At 44.7% G+C, this 16,822-nt stretch overlaps 1 protein-coding gene across 8 annotated transcripts in view; it reads left to right on the top strand.

Annotated features, from left to right (window-relative positions):
• The window catches only part of LOC138521770 (butyrophilin-like protein 9), a 379,874-nt gene that overhangs the window by 99,137 nt on the left and 263,915 nt on the right, over positions 1 to 16,822 (top strand). For 4 of the 8 annotated variants that reach the window (XM_069634840.1, XM_069634839.1, XM_069634837.1 and 1 more), the window contains one exon: positions 4,758 to 13,812. The exons of the other annotated variants lie outside the window; for them this stretch is intronic. In XM_069634840.1, coding sequence (XP_069490941.1) covers positions 4,758 to 5,278 — 521 coding nt within the window. In that variant the 3' untranslated portion in view covers positions 5,279 to 13,812. Of the gene's footprint in view, positions 1 to 4,757; positions 13,813 to 16,822 lie in introns of those variants that run through there. 8 annotated transcript variants of the gene reach the window in all.

Genomic DNA, 16,822 nt, shown 5'->3' with positions numbered 1-16,822 from the left:
GCCAACTCAACCTCTGATAGTCAAAACTCACACATCCAACAACCCAGAATCCACCCAATTCCGTTTCTCCAAGGTCTCAGTAATTGAGGTAGAGAAGACCATTTTGACTCTCAAACCTTCTAATTGCAAAGGCGACCAATGCCCCGCACAACTGATCAAGGATGCGGCTAGGGATTTAGCCCCCTTTATCACAAAACTTATCAATGCCTCCTTTACTACGGGCACCATCCCCCGCAACCTAAAGGAATCTTGGGTACTCCCCCTCCTAAAAAAGCAAACATTGGACCCCAACATTCCTACCAACTACAGGCCCATCACCACGGTTCCCTTCCTACTAAAAATATTAGACAAGGTAGCATACACCCAAATCCAGAACTTCCTTGAGATGAACCATCTCCTCGGCACCCGCCAATCCGGTTTCCGTCCGCAATACGGCACAGAGACTGCCCTTATCGACCTAAAAGCCCAAATAGACTCACTCAGAGACGAGGGAAAACTAGCTCTCCTCCTCCTTCTAGACCTTTCAGCCGCCTTTGATCTGGTGGACCATAAAGTCCTATGTAATCACTTGGACTCGGCTGCCCACTTCTCAGAGGAGGCTATAGTCTGGATTCAATCATTTCTTAGTGACAGGACTATGAGGGTGTTCTCCCCCGCAGCGGCAGCAGACCCTATCCCAATCACTTGCGGAGTGCCCCAGGGATCCTGCGTCTCGCCGACACTCTATAACATCTTCACCAAGCCACTCTTTGACGATCTTGATAATCTGGGTATCACCTACACTAACTATGCAGATGATACTCAGATTCTCTTACCACTTACTGGGGATTACGTCGAAGATCTGGCTCTGGTGAATAGAGTCTATAGCATCGTTCAAGCATGGATGGCCAACCATGGCCTATGCTTGAACGATGACAAAACAGAGCTCATCATCCTGGGCACGGCAGCCCGTATCTCCAAACTTAACCAAAACTACTCCGCCTTCATCATCGATGGTAACACTATCAAGGTCGCCAGAGAAGTAAAAACCCTAGGTTTTTACCTTGGTGCGACACTATCTTTCACCAAACAGGTGAACTCACTGTCATCATCCACTGCCTATACATGCAAGTTAATACGAGCTGGGAAACCATTCCTTTCAGAGGACAGCTGTCTTATTCTAGCTAGAGCCCTCATTTTATCGAAATTAGATTATTGCAACGCCCTCTACATAGGGACTACCAAACAAATCATCCACAGAATCCAAGTGCTCCAAAACAATGCACTTAGAGCGGCCCTAAGTATCCCCAGAAGTGCACACATTTCAGAAATAAGACGAAAACACAAATGGCTTTCCACCCAAGAAAAAGTCAACCTTAAATCTGCGTCCCTTATCCACAAATGCCTAAACAACAAAGCTCCCCGATACCTCTCAGAACGCTTCAACAGGAAAAATCCAACGAGACTCACAAGGACAGCCAGCCCCAACTGCCTCCTAGTGCCCAGATTCAAACTAGCCTCCATTGGAGGTTCCAGCTTCCCAGTTAAGGCAGCACAGTTATGGAACTCCCTACCCCTTGCACTCAGATCTGACCAAACCTTCAATAACTTCAGAAAGAACACCATAAAATGGCTTATTGAGAATGCGACATAGCGTATGTCACTTTATACGTAACGTCTTCTTATAATGTTTGTACTAACCTGCTTTTATTGTTTGATCGCCATAGATTTGACTGTTTAGCTACGCCTTATCTGCACTTGCACTTGCCCTACCCTGCAGATTCGAAATGTCCACTATGCCTGTAACCTGTAACGTTAACTAATCTGTAACCTGTAAACGTTAACTAAGCTGTAAACCTCCTTGTTCTCTTGCGCCCTGCTACCCTAGGGTCTGGTGCGCACAATAAATAAATAAACAAACAAACAAACAAACAAACAGCGACCTGAACTTCACCCATTCCGAGCACAGGTGTCTGACGTTCATCCTTGAATGGAGACACACTTGATTGATTTAAAAAATCGAAACAACCGTTGTTAAAATATATGGTGTTTTATTTTGTATCTTATTTTGATGGCATAAAAATACAAGACTTTACACATTGTACAGGTCAAGTTGCAGCACAGCGAGAGAAAATCCCCTGTACTGACCGTTGTCACTCGGGAACGTTTCTCTTATGGCACGAACGGCACAGGCGGGTATTACTCTTCGAACGCGGTTTCCAAGGCTCCCGTGAAGCCACCATGTAAAGGAACGATAGGCCACCAGCCGGTACCACCTGTGAAAAAGAATGATACAAACTGTTTTTAAATGAACAAGATAAGTTTAATAAACGTTTGTTGTCAATGACAATTCTTGTACCTAATGGCATTCTGCTCGGACAAATGCTATCTAGACACTGCACACTATTGAACGAATTTCATGCGTTACGATGATGTATATGTAATTTTGGATATAGTAGAAGACCATGAAATAGTAGTGGCATCACAAGCAGAGTAAACTTACTTGTTACTCGGATTACGAGGACGAACAGTTGCGCGAAGTTCGTGCATAAGCACCATCATTATCCTCAACACGGACCGTGTGAGGCAGGCTGCCCTGATGTCTGGCAGCTCGGTGATGCATTGCGGTAGTGGTTCGCCTTCCGAAATGTAGGCCACGCATCCCGAGTTTTCACAGCAGCAGCAGTTCTCCTCCTCGGTCGGCATTAGCTCGCACCAATTGCATGTGCACCAGGTGGAAACATCGTCCATGCGACTAGGTCCAGTGTCTTCATCCGTTGATTCGTCCTGCCAACTGCTGTCCGAAGCCCCATCGTTTTCACACGTTTCCCTTTCCAGTAGTTCCTCCTCAGTATACTCGGGCTTGTACATGTAGGGCATTATTGTATCCATTGTGTGTTGCACAAAATAAAATAATTGATAGCGGTGGTACTGGTATCTGTCCACACGGACTACAAGCAACAAAGGTAGCTGACCAGAGCACAGAAACAAGTCACAGAATACTCAAAGTAACACAGAGAGAGGAATGGAATCGAAAATCTGCTGCTGTGTGTTGTGAAACGGTCTGTTTATAGTTATTGAGGAAAGAGGTGTCCTGCCATTTCCATGGCGACACGTCATTAGCTGAAGCACAGCGAATGTTGACACGAGACGTGCTTTGGCGAAATGGGCGGTACGCGTCTGCTGATGACAGGCTCAGAGGCGGGGGATATGATTTAGTGCCGCAAAAGCAGGTCAGCCAGGGCGATGGGGGAAATGATAGGATTATCACAAAATGGCAGCTCCCTGGTGCCCGTTTTCATGTGTGTTTAATGGACGAAAACTCGGGTAAGGTCCATAGGAAATTTTTCTAAAATCGAGCGATTTAGGCTTAAGAACACATGGCCGACCTGTAGGGGCAATAAAAAATTTTGACCGAACCATTCCTTTAACTCTTATACTCGGCCTGACGTCATTTTAGATAGGGCAAGAGCTAAAACATAGGTAAGGAAGGGAGGGGGGGGGAGAGCGGGAAGGAAATGGAAACGGGCGACTACCGTACTAGGCCCGACGACGAGTAAGTGCATAAAAGAAAGTAAGGGGAGAGGGTAGGAGATAGGAAAAAGGAGAAAGGGAGAGAAGGAGAGAACAGAGTAAGCACATGTTGGTGCATGCTTATCTGCTGTCTGAGCAGGGGGTCGGGCTCTAGGTCCTCCTGGTCCAAACAGGTCCAAACAGAAATTGCCCTTTTCTTCGTCTGCCCTTCACTTAGGACCCCCGGGCGAGAGACACCCTTGATCTAAGAGTTAAGAGAAGGAAGGAAGAGGAGACGGGGCTAAGAAGGTGGGACCACTTGTACCTGCTCCCCATCTGCAAAGGAAAAGAGGCTGGAGGGCTCCGTAAGTAGAGAAAAATGGCAGAAACCAAGAAGGCAGGGCTTGCTAAGTGAAGAAGACACTGCTTACATTCACTTGACACACAAAATCCAGAATATTTTGTGTTGAAATAAATGCATGTATTTGTATTTTTAGACTACTCTTCATCTCCAAATATGTTAACAAAAACACATTTCATTTCGATGTGGTTACAAAGTAATTTAAAATCCTGAAAACTCCCAGTGACGCAGATCTTGATGGAATATTGAGCCGTCCCGTCTCGATTCTTTCCATCCCATCTGGGGTATTCAATACGCATGGGTAAATCTGCCTGGGGTCGTTCCCTTTGCAATGCAGGAATTACTGGTTCCCCGGGTCATGTTCCTTTACTGTTCATGCATGGTGTGAAACATCAAGACCTCCTACGCCCCTGCCGCAGATCCAGACCTGTGTCTCTAGCAGTCAACCCCATCAGTGAAGGATGGTCCTTGCCCCTCTATGCAACCCACAATCACTAGAAAACGACAACGGTGTACAGATTTGCCCAGTCGTTTCCCAATGAGGCACCTGATACGAGTCTGCACTGAGTCCAAGCCCACTTTTCCCACACCATCTGCGATGGTTGCTAGATGCGCTTTGTGTAATCCGGCACCAGATGCCTTGGCTCTCACACTGCAATTGCTCTCCTGTGTCTATTCTAAGTCTTTCAGAAGGATGGCATGGATGGCTTGGCCTGCACTTCTCCCTTAGCCTTTCCTTGCTATGTAGTTCTGAATGAGTAGTGTTCCCTTAAGCCTTTGCGTGTTGGTCTTTCCAGTGGATTTAACTCCTTTTGAGGTTATTCAACAGTGGTGTCTTGCTTCTGAAATCAAATACATTTCCGCTGTCCCCTGGACTGAACTGTAATCTTTTCTGTTTCTCCAGCGGACATTACTTTGGATGGTGAGACGGCTCCTTTTTGTGTGGTTGTGTCCAACAAAGGGAAGAGTGTGAGTCCTCGTCCTCCCTCTGCCGATGCAGAGGCAGTCAATCAAGCTGCGATGGTGCGAGGAAGCCAGGAATTATCCTGCGGCGTGCATTACTGGGAGGTGGATGTGAACAGCAAGACAGAGTGGAGCGTGGGGATCTTTGAGGCATCAGCAGATGGGAGCGGGCAGGTTCATCAGAGACAATGGGGACTATCTTTGCACAATAATCAATACACATGCATAGCTGCGGGACTGGCTAAAGCACTTACAGTGCCCGAGAGGCTGACAAAGGTGGGACTTTTCTGGGACCCCACTAAGGGGGCAATCACTTTGTATAGTGTAGATGGGAAATGTAAACTTGATACTTTCAATGATGAACTCACAGGATCAGTTTGGCCATTCCTTAATCCTGGGACGTACCACAATGGTGAAAACAGGGGGGCCTTAACCATCTGTGCAGTGCCAGAATGGGATTAACGGTGTACACTGCGTGTCCTTCATTTTTGTTAGGACCTTGCTTTTTTGCTAGCTTTGCAAGTATTGTGAGTTTTTAACAGAAATGAAGGTTCATGGCTGGAAGGTTTTGAATCAGTCATAACGTCTGGCATTGCCCTGGGTAAGCCTCCAGACAAGGCCCTTCCTATGGAAGGGCCGCTCGGGGTATGGTCTGGAGGCACACTTGGAATGGGGGGGCACTGCAAGACACCCGTTGAATCTCTCACAAGGGATAGGTGAGACTGTTTTTTTGTTATTCATTCACAGACAGTGGCAGAAGATGGAAGCCTGCCATGTCATTCCCCCTCACCCCAATCAGGCAGGTAAAGGGTTAACTACTTGCTGAATGTTGGTTGGCTCACACCTCCTAACAATGACACAGTGCCAATGACAGCAAAGACACTGGTCTGCCACAGTGGAGGGTTCCGGCGGATGGAAGGCTAATAACTGCATGAAGAAAGGGGTTAGGGGTGTTGGCAGGGATAGAGGTCAGGAGCAATAAATACAATCTGGTACTTTGACCCAAATAAAACCAACATGAATGCATCGCCCAAAATGCATTGATTTGCTAAATGAAAGCGCGTGTCTTGAAAACAGGCGTCCTGGGGTCACATGGCCTCGCTATGCTGTTTACTATGCGACAGAAGAACAAACAATTGTACAAAGAGGGAAAACACTTTTGCCTTCTATGTTTGTTGCTGCTATCCATGTTTTAGGCAACATGGCCAGATGGTGCAAAAATGGAGGCTAACGGGTTAAAGTTAGAAGACTGAGGGTTGCATATAAAAGGATAACCGCCGTTCTTTGGTGTTCCGGTTGTCCAGACGCAATTTCCTACTGTAAGAAACCAAGAATGTACACGTTATTCTTCTGTATAGTAAAAATACAATGTTTATTGCTATGTATTGACATCACAGCAACTCACACGATTTGCGTAGTGTTACGATTGCGTGCCCATGTTACCATCATTTGCCAGGTTTTTCATATTACAGGTATTCCCAAATTATAATAAGGTACCGACATCATTGGCAGGTACTCGTGTAAACTGCCAGCTTTTGCCATGAGCAGAGCAAAGCAAAAGAGGCAATGGCTGGAAAGTTTAGAATTTTTCTTAACCTCTGGCATTGCTGTGGGCACCCTCCAGACCATCGTTCTTCGCCTGCCGAGCCATTTCAGAAAGTGGAAAGACCATATGCAAATCAGGCCTGGTCCCACCCCAAAAGGGGCAGTCTAGCCTGAACTCCTTATCCATATCTAATTTCGATCTTTCGTCTACTCATTCTTCCCCCTCTTCTGCCCTCCATCTCATATATCTGGATCGTATATTTGTATCACTACCATCTACTTCCTCTGTTCTGGCTCAACCTATTTACTCTTCTGATCATCTCTTTTCATTTTCTTTTCTCCCTTCTCCGCTGCTCAGTCAGCCTCCCTGTCTGGAGAGTTTTACTTTTGCCGGGAGCTTTGTGCTTTTAATACTCCTCCTTCTGTTCTTCCCCATCTTCCTTCTCACTCTCCGTTTGCTGCTCTATCTGCTGAGGATGTGGCCACCGTTCTGTTCTCCACTTTCTTTTTCTCTTGATTCCCTTCATCCTACTTCTTAGTTTTCTCCCTCTCAGCCATGGCTCACTTTTCATCTTTGTTCTATGCATCCAGTCCTTCGCCGTTTTCAAAGACGCTGGCGTAAAACTTTGACTGAGATCTTTCATCCTTTCATGCACTATACGACGAGGCCCTTCTGGCAGCCAAACGTTCCTATTACTTTGACCTATGTGCTCAATCTGCCCATCCTCACTGCTTGTTTCAGTGACTGTCTCGTCTTCTTTCTCTTCCCCTCACCTGACTACTCTCTTAAGTCTACCCTAACTGCCTCGCACTTTGCTTCCTACTTTTCTTCAAAAGTGGTCACTCTTCGAGCTGTAATTGGTCCGTCCTCTGCCTCTTCCTCCTCACCTTCTTGCCCTACTTACTTTACCTCTTCTTCACGGAGTCCCTCAGGGTTCCCATTCTGGCATGTTTCCTCTTCTCTCTCTGTACTTCCCCCTTGCCAGAAATTCTCATCTTTCGTTATCTCTCATCGTTCGTACATGGATGATACCAAACTATTTCTGTTTTTTTCTTCCTTCACGTTTTCTATTCACAACAATCTTGCTTCTTGCCTTTCAGCCATCACAAGGATGCCCGATCACTTCCTTTTCTTGAATATTATCAAAACTGAAGTTCTCATTTTCCCAGCTAACACTATCCCTCCTCCATCTCCCACTTCTGTTGCTTTTCCTCCTGCTCTTCCTACTGCTGATTCTGCTCGGAATCTTGCTCTCTATCTTGATACTGACTTAACTTTCTCTAATCATATCTTGATCATCTCTCTAGATCTCGCTACTGTCGGTATAACCTCTTCACTATTCATAAAGCCCGTCCTTTTCTTACGTTTAACGCCAGTAAACTCATGATTACTTCTTTAATTTTTTCACATCTATTTTACTGCTCTACTTTACTCTTTGGTGTTCCCGTTTCTTGTCTCCCTCCTCTAAAATCTGTTTTGAATGCTTCCGTTTGTCTGCTATAATTAATTTCTCCTTGTGATTCTATTTCTCTGTCGCCATCCTCTCTTGGATAGCTATCCTTTTACTCACGTCTTACATTTAATTGTCTTTTGTACTGTATTTAAAGCCCTCTATAGATTTGTGCCTTTGTACCTCTCATGTCTTGTGTCCTTTTACGTTTCCTTTTGTGTCCTACGCTCTTAAGCTCAATTTCTATTAGCAGTTCCTCGACCTGCTTGAGCCCAGTCATGTTTCTGCACCCTTTGTTTACCTCTTATCATTGGAATTCTCTACCCCTTTCTCTCTATCTGCTCTATTAAATCTTATTCTTTATTTCACAATTCCCTTAAAAACGACCTTCTCCAGCCTCAAGTTACAATTTTGTATAGTCGGTTATACTGCATTTTTGTTCAGTGCTTTGATGTAAAGTGCTATATAAATTACAAATAAAATACATCCATTCTACATATGATCTCTAGCAACCCCAGGCATGTGTTGAACTCGCTTCCCTTTTGGGGTGGGATTAAGCCTGATTTGCATGGGTTTCCCCTTTCTGTGATGGGTAGTCAGGTTGAAGAACAATGGTCTGGAAGGTTGCCAAGAGTGATGCCAGAAGTTAAGATTAATTCTAAACCTTCCTGTCATGTCCTTATTTTTGTTTTGCTGTAGCCCCCCCAGAGGGACAGTTATAACCAGACTTGCGTCCTAAGCATGCTGGTCCTAGAGACCCAGGCTACACCTCACTGATGATGACCAATGAGCCCGAAACAAGTCTGGGATTGCATGTGGTCTTGTGCAGAAGGGGTGTGACCAGGCAGTTCAGGCTGGACAGTCCATTTTGTGGATGTTACAAGCCTGATTTCCATGTGGCGTTTCCCCTTTCTACAATGGCTTTGCAGGCAGAATAATGATGGACTTAAAGGTTTCCAAAGCATTTCAAGAGGTTACGATTCATTCTAAAACCTTCCAGCCATCACCTCTGGGTTTGCTTTAGGAATGTGAGAGCAGCAACTAATGCAACACCCTCAATTGGCTAGGTATTTGGATAATCTGTCCCTTTACTTGCATTTTAGGCCAGATGTTGCCATTATATGACCAGCAATTTACTGAATTAGACAGATATTGCCATCTTATACCAAGGTACTAATGCAATTTTCCAGATAGAGGACTCTGGTACTAGCATCACACACCAAGTTTACCCTTTTATGTCCATGTACTTACACCATTTTAAAGATTTTTTTTATCATTTCCTCAAGTACTCGCATCATAAGACAAAATGACTGGATCACCTCATAACCTAGCTACTCCCCTCCACGCCACATCTATAGCGCTTCCAAGTAGCTTCAAGGTGCTCCTGGGCACCAGCCATATAAACTTGCAGTTTGGAACTGCCCCCATTTCCTCACCTCCCAGCATCCGCTCTTCCTCGCCCCTTCCATTGGAGCATTTTTAACAGCATCTGAGCAGTCTGTTAAGCATTGTATCTGTAGCTATACCTTACATGCGTAACTGAATGAGGTTCTCGGATTGACTGCATTTCCAATTGCTTTATCTAATGGTTGGAAGAAGAGATCACACAGCAATAACAGATGCTTCTCTGCAGCAAAGTCTACAGAAGTGCCCTTCATTTAGACAGTCACACGAGATGAGAATACCAGTTTGTAATATTGTGGTCTATGTTGTTGTTTACTCACTACTTTCTTTTTAATCACAAGAATTACACGATGCTGGGGATGGATCTGCAGTGCAAGGTTAGTGCATACTTGCAAACATATTGCATTCCATTTAGGAGATTGGAATCCAATCCTTATATTTTCTTTGCATTTTGGCACTTGTGGCTCTGGATTTCATGGCTTTCACCATTATGAATCCATGACTACAAGTTCCAGAATGCAAAGAAAAACAGACCTAGACAAACATTTCCCGAATGGAAAGGTTCATGTTGGCATGCAGGATTGCGGGAGGCGGGCACATTCTAGTGTTTCGCACTAGGGCAATTTTTCTCTAGACACTTGCCTTGCTCTAGATCACTTTTGTTCAACCGGTAAGCCATTACAGAAGTGGAAAAACCATGTGCAAATCAGACTTGCTCACACCCCAAAAAGGGGCAACCCCCACCAGAGCTGCTAGGTCGCATCCCTTCTGCACAAGACTACAAGCATCCCCAGCCATGTTTCAGGTTCATTGGCCACCTTCAATGAGGTGTAACTTTTGTCCGTAGGCCCAGAACCCATTTCTGGGCCCACTGTCCCTCTAGCGGTGATTGTAAGCAAAACCGACAGGTGATAGCTGGAAGGTATTGGTGAGTGCCGAGAGTTTTGACTCCTTCCCCCCCAACCTCCATGTAAACAGATTTTCTCAGACACTTTCCCTCCATCTCATTCAAACCTCAGTCCCTACATTGTAACCTCTGCTCAGTTACCGTTTGTGTCCCCCTTCTTTGTCAAGAGATACTGATCATGTTATGCAGTCTCTATGATTCTCTGTTGACTTATTTTCATTGAAAAAAAACAAGAACAGAAATGTGTTCCTTCAACAAAAGTAAGCAAAACGTGAAAACTGGTGTCTTACACTTTGATATTTTGCTATTCCAAAATGGATACCTCTCAGGTGGAATTGGATTAGGAGAGGTTTAGTTTTGAAACAGGTGCTCAATTTCTCATTCTTTGACAGTTTGTACACTCTTGCACTTATTTATCGAAAATCATAGCATGGGAATATGTCAAGCTTGAAGGATTTGTATGCATTAGACATTTTATGAAAAGGTCATGTGAAATTTTCCAAAAATACTTTGTTTATAATCCCATGTTACCCAACACAAAGGAATCTTCGGTACAAAACCATGAAAGCCAGCGCGTTCTCAGTTGCAGTTGAAACCATAGCTCACTTACGTGCATTAACATCTGAATCTGCACCATCATAAGAACCATGTTAACAAAATTGGATTTTCTTTTTAAGTGCGGAAATTAAAACATGCATACAATTAGGATTAGTAATCATTCTAAAATCCCTTGCCCAGTTGTGCAAACCAATCGCCCGCCTTGTACCTTTGCAATGGATATGTAGTTGTTTCACAGACGGCGTTTTGAAAGTCTACAATTTCGCAGCCTCAATTTGGTTGAGTCGAACAAATACGTGTGTGGGGATAGAGGGGTAGAGATGTGAGGGGTATGGGTAGGGTGGAGGGCATTGAGGGATATCCTGCAACAACAAAAATAAACAGGTCAAAAATAGTTTGCTTGAAATGAGTCCACCAAATTGTAGACTTTCCAAAAACAGTCAATGTAACGACGAATAACCCAGCAATGAACCCTGAAAGGAATATCCTCTCACTTCAGCCTACTCTTTGGCCCAAGGAGGTCCTACTTACCCCAGCACCTCCTGTTTAACTGCATTCAGCCAGGAACAGCATCATGCCAGAGTCCCTGCCTTGTCCAGGCTTGATATAAAGGGCAGGACTTGACCCAGGGTTGAGAGAACGCCAACGGCCCATTACTGACCGTGCGTCATTAGATTGAGGGCTAGAGTTAGCAAACAAGCTCAGCAAGTCCTTGGCCTGAGGCTACCTGCCAGAGACGGTTGGCCAGTGTGTCCTCTGCACCAGTGCATGAGAGAAGAAAGTATCAGGAGAAAGGTTATGTTGAGAGCAGCAGGGGTGTTGAGGCAGGACCTTGTGCATGTAACTTTCCTGGGCTTACAATTCTAGCAGGTAGATATGTAAGAACTGATGAAACGCATTTTTTGAATTGTAAAAACAGAAAGGAAATGAGGTGGTAGGTACTCCAATAACTCACTGAGAGATAGTTACTTCTGTGTGCAGGGAAGGCTCAGCAGGAACTGTACAGTTCATGATAGGCTTAGACATGCCGAATGAGGGGTTGGAATTCGCTGAAAGTCTGGTTTCAGAGCAGGGCATGACCTCTAATGAAGAAGCACCCCAGGCAGACAGGGGGCCGCAAGGTTCAGATGGAGAGCCAGGATAAGTCCTTGGGGTATATATGAAGTCTGATAGTGTCATGGATGTGTTTTATGTATAGATGATGGGTTGGATTTGTGAGATAGCCCAGGTGTAACTGGTGTTGTTGTCTCAAACTGGTCCCAGGGACAGTGAATGGGTTAATGCTGCCATTTTGGTGAGAGTGGATGTTTCTATGTTATGTTAAATTGACTTATACCATGCACCGTTACCATTTGCAGGTCTCCAGACGCTCGCATTGGTTCTGTAGGAAAGTGGGTTGTGTAAGTTAGTGAGGGAGTAGGATAAAGGTTCTTTTCCGTTGGTTCTTGTAGAACCAGGAGGAACTGGAATTGTGTGAGAGTCTGCATTCTAGGTGGGTTTGGATTGTACGCGGTTGTTATTGTGTTTGGAAGGGCAGCGGCCAGTGATTGGGATGTTTGTTTGCAGCACTTAGGTTCATGGCAGATGTGCAGGTTGTGTGTTTTTGTGAGATTCAAATGATCCGTTGGATCCAGTGAGGTAAGTGTGGGGTATGCTGGCAAGGAGTCAGGCGCAAAGAGGGTTAGTAGTTGGTGTGTTGTGTTAGTTTTATTGTTGGTTTCAGAATGTGTACTGTCATTGGATTATCTTGGGTCCCGGTTTGGATCGCTGGCAGGGCCCATTTTTTGTTAATGGGAGCACCTGGAGACTATGCCAATGCTAATCATTGTGAGATGAATAGCCAGGTTTTCAGTCATTTTCCGAAGGTGGGGTAGTCTTCTATCGTTCTTATCTCCTTCGGGATTGTGTTCCATAGATCTGTAATTAGACGTGAGAATGCGGTTCAATCGAACTGTCCTTTTCGCGTATTGTTTTGATTTGGATTTGTCGCTTGAACTTGGGTTTCTTCCTGCTTCGTAGCAGTGGATCTTTTCCTGGAGGAATTCAGCTCCTCACCCGTGCAGTGATTTGTGGGTGATGCAGAGGGCTTTTAAGTTAATGTGTTTTTTTTTTACTGGGAGCAAGTGTAGACTTCTCAGGGTTGGTGTGATGTGATCTCTTCTGTTTAGTCTCAGGAGTATCCTTGCTGCATTGTTTTGGGTACATTGGAGTTTTTTAGTACGCCCTTCTGGTATTGCAAGGTAGTGGCTGTTTGCATAGTCGATTCTTGATAATACTAGGGAGATGATTGCGAGGGTTCTTTGAGGGAAGGATATGTAGGGTAGGACCCCTCCAAGTAGTCTCAGAAGCATTTCTTTGTTATGGCGTTGACTTGTGGTTCAAGTGAGAGTCCACTGATGCGTCCTGGCTCCCATCGTATTCAATATCTATGATCAGGAAATCATAGATGCACTGATGAGCGGGTGTTCATTTAAAACCAATGAGTGGTTTCTAAGTGCGGGATCAGGATTCAAACATGTGTTGCGCTGCGTTTGTCTTGCTTCCAAGACAAACGTGTTGCCCCTGAGCTATCCTCCCTCCCCAAATATAGAAATATGGAATAACCCCCAGGGACTCTTGGCCAGGGATTTAAACACCCTAAAAACGAATGCAAAAACATTGTATGACAACTTAATTGTTGACGCCACAAAGCTGAAGACTGGCTTAGAATGTCGGGTTTAAATCTTATTTGGATATAATTTCATCACCATTTGAGAAATCTTTATATATGAGATTTAGGCTTGGATCTTTGCCAGTAGCAGCCTATACCATGTCATGGCAGGCGCAACAAGCAGACTTGTGTCCTATGTGTGGATCTTTTATTGAAGATATATTGCATTTCTAGTTAATCTGCAATAGGATTTATCTGTTGAGATGCCTGTATCTGAGACCAATCTTGAATAATGCGGGCATCTGCCAGTTGATCCCTGCTATGTGGTATTTGAGACAATGTTTGTCCCCTCATGTGGCATGGCTCCAGAGAAGCAGAGCCTTGAAGGAAGGAGCTACTAACAGGGTCTAATGCTGAATAAGTGTTCAAGGTTGAAAGCATTTGCTGTAGTTGCTTTTCAATAATAAACGAACATGTTTAATCATGAGTCCTTCTTTTAATGCTGTCAAACTTATGTTTTGACATGTAATTCTCTTGATTTGCTTTGGGTTGTTTTATTCAGAGCTTTTAAATGAATTTAGTATTTTCGAACTTGAAGGTTAAAAACCGACGAAATGTATGTTGGACTAATTGACTGACTAATTGTGTCGAACGCGGCGGATATGTCCAGTAGCATGAGGGCTGGACTGCTGCCACACTTGGCAAATGCTTAGCACGGTCTTGTGGTAGAATCTGCCCTGCCAGTTTTCACGAAGGCAGGGGGCACCAGATACAACCATGCATACCATCTAGGCAATTCCATATAATCCGTTTGTTAGTTCCTTTGCAAATTCCTACATATATCCACACCTTCCATCTATGCATTTCAACATACATCTGTACTTAGCATTGTAATTGCTTATTTATAATGCGCTTAATGCTCTGAATTTTCGAAGCACGGACACAGGGATCGAACTGTTGTCTTGCTTCGAAGACAAGCACGATGGCCCCGAGCTATCCTCCAGAGACAATTTTAGATATTTACACATTTATTGATGCTTGCAATCTAGGTGTTTTAAGTGTTGCGCGTACACAACAGTGCCCGCTGTCTAGGCTTTTACATGCACATCCACACCTAGCATTTGTTCATACAGCGTGCCTGGAATGTAGGTGTTTGCATCTAGGCGCTTGCACATACATACAGGGGATCCCCCTGTGGTGCTTGGTCTCCGACGGTGGCTGGCTGCCCTAGACCGTGGTCATGCCTGCTTGTGAGAATGGGTGTTGGGCTGCAGCAGTGATGGTGTTCTGGGCAGTTCACTTCCCATGGAAGATAGTGAAAGTGTTCTTGATTGGGAAGATGTTGTGGTGATAAAAATGCGGGGTAGGTGGCAGAAGAAACTGTAGATTGCGATGTGGGCATGGTACAGCTGCAGTGCTAGACTGTTTATTTATAGCGTGCACCAGACCCTAAGGTATCAGGGCATGAGAACAAGAATACTTTAAGCTTACATGGTTACAGGTTGCATGGTTACATAGATACAGGTCAATACCACAATACAGGGTGTAATACATATGCATACATTATAATAGATCCATATCTACAGAGCATGACCAGTCTGAGTTACATAGTCGAGTACTGGAAGGAACGGGTAATGCTGGTGCTTACAGGTCATTTTCTTTAAGCCACTTGATTATGTTCGATCTAAAGTGTGGGTAGGATTGTTCAGTCCTTCGGGTGGGCGGGAGGGAGTTCCACAGTTGGGCCGCTTTTAAGAGGAAGCTATTCCCTCCGATTGTCGTCATTATAAAGGGGGTAACTAATAAGCAGTTTGTGTACGCTGTTCTGGTGGCTCTGGATGTGACTCTTCTTTTGAACCTCTCTGTCAGGTAGCTGAGGGCTGAATTATTGAGGCATCTGAATGTTAGGGAAGCAGTTTTGAGTTTGATTTTGTCAACAGTGGAGAGCCAGTTGGATTGTCTTCTAGCCGTGGAGATGTGTTCTTTTTTGGATATTCCTAGGGATGCTCTAAGGTTATTATTTTGCAATATTTGAATTTTCTTGGTGATATATTTATTAGATCCCAAGTAGAGGGCGGCGCAATAATCCAGTTTGGATAGCACAAGTGCTCTTGCCAAAGTGGTTCAGCTGATTTCGGAGAGATATGGTTTCGCTGATCTGATCAGTTTACAAGTGTAGGCTGTGGATGAGGCCATAGCGTTCACTTGTTTTGCCAGGGTAAGGCTAGAGTCCAGGTAAACACCTAGTGTTTTTAGATCCAAGTGCCAGATTGCGGTGAAATGCAGGGGAGCAGGCTGATCATTAAAGGGATCCCTTTCTCTTCCATGCGCTTTGCAGCGAGGTGGGTGGATCTGTGCCAATCATTCCCACTCATCAGACAATAGCTGTTCACCTCAATCAATGGTCTGCAACCTGTGTCTCTACAGCGGTTTTGGACTAAAACTACCATGATCCCTAACCATTGACTATGCTAGCGGGTTGCGCTAGGAACATCTAGGGAGCCGTAGGCTGGCAATGCATCACCTTTGCGCTAGTTCAGGCTCTCCACACCATCAGCATTATCCATCAATCCTAAAAACCTTAAATATGCCTGTGTTTAAGGTGTTATACTTGTGTACAGGCGTGTTATAAATGACATAATCTAGCACAAACCTAGCTAGGAAGCAACATCACGCTGTACATGTCGAGGGTAACAGGGAATGTAAATTGAAATGTCAGGATGCTCTCCTTAATGATGAAGGAAAAAGGTGAGCACCACGGAGTAAATCAAGTCACAAATTAAGTTCCCACGTATACCCGCTATACAGCGGGTTGAACTTTACGTTTGCAGCTTTTCAAGTATTTATGCTACCAGGCATTCTTGTTTTTACCCCATTTGGGTTAGTTTGTATTAAATCACTGGGTTGCTGCGCCAGAACCTTTATTGTTTCCATTACTGACATATAGTGCATAAATACAAAGAATTCCAACACAAGGGGCCCACACGTCCCGACTTCTCCATTGCTTGGCAGCGTGGCCACACTCCTGTGTATGCCGCATCTCGACGTCTAACTGGTCCCCTTGGTTACATCCATAAACAAATGGAGGCACGTTACCGCTGCCACGTCTGCACTAAAGCAGCAGCAGCAGTTAAGCCCACACATTGCACGCTGTGGCCTGCTGTACACACTTGGATGTTAGGGTTTTTCTAACCACCCGACATGTATCCATGTATTTTTAATGCCCGCACAATCCGTCTAGATTGAAGCATCTCTCTCATATTTATGAGGTCATTTTACGTTACTACAATCGCACGCCGCGATCCACTGCACATTTGCTAGCGCCGAGACATTTCTTTGGGCTTTTCAGCAGATTATACAGAGTCTGGCCGTTTGGTCAAACAACTGAGGTACTTACTATTATGTTACTTCCTGCATTATTGACACCATGTGCCCTTATCGTTTTTTTCTCTTTTTTACCTACTTGTATGCGCTCTTCTACCCATTTGGGT

This window comes from Ambystoma mexicanum, chromosome 13 (genome assembly GCF_040938575.1).
Source record: "Ambystoma mexicanum isolate Mex_15411 chromosome 13, UKY_AmexF1_1, whole genome shotgun sequence".
NCBI lineage: Eukaryota > Metazoa > Chordata > Amphibia > Caudata > Ambystomatidae > Ambystoma > Ambystoma mexicanum.
Note: the sequence above shows the minus strand (reverse complement) of the source record. Positions and strands in the feature narration are given on the sequence as shown.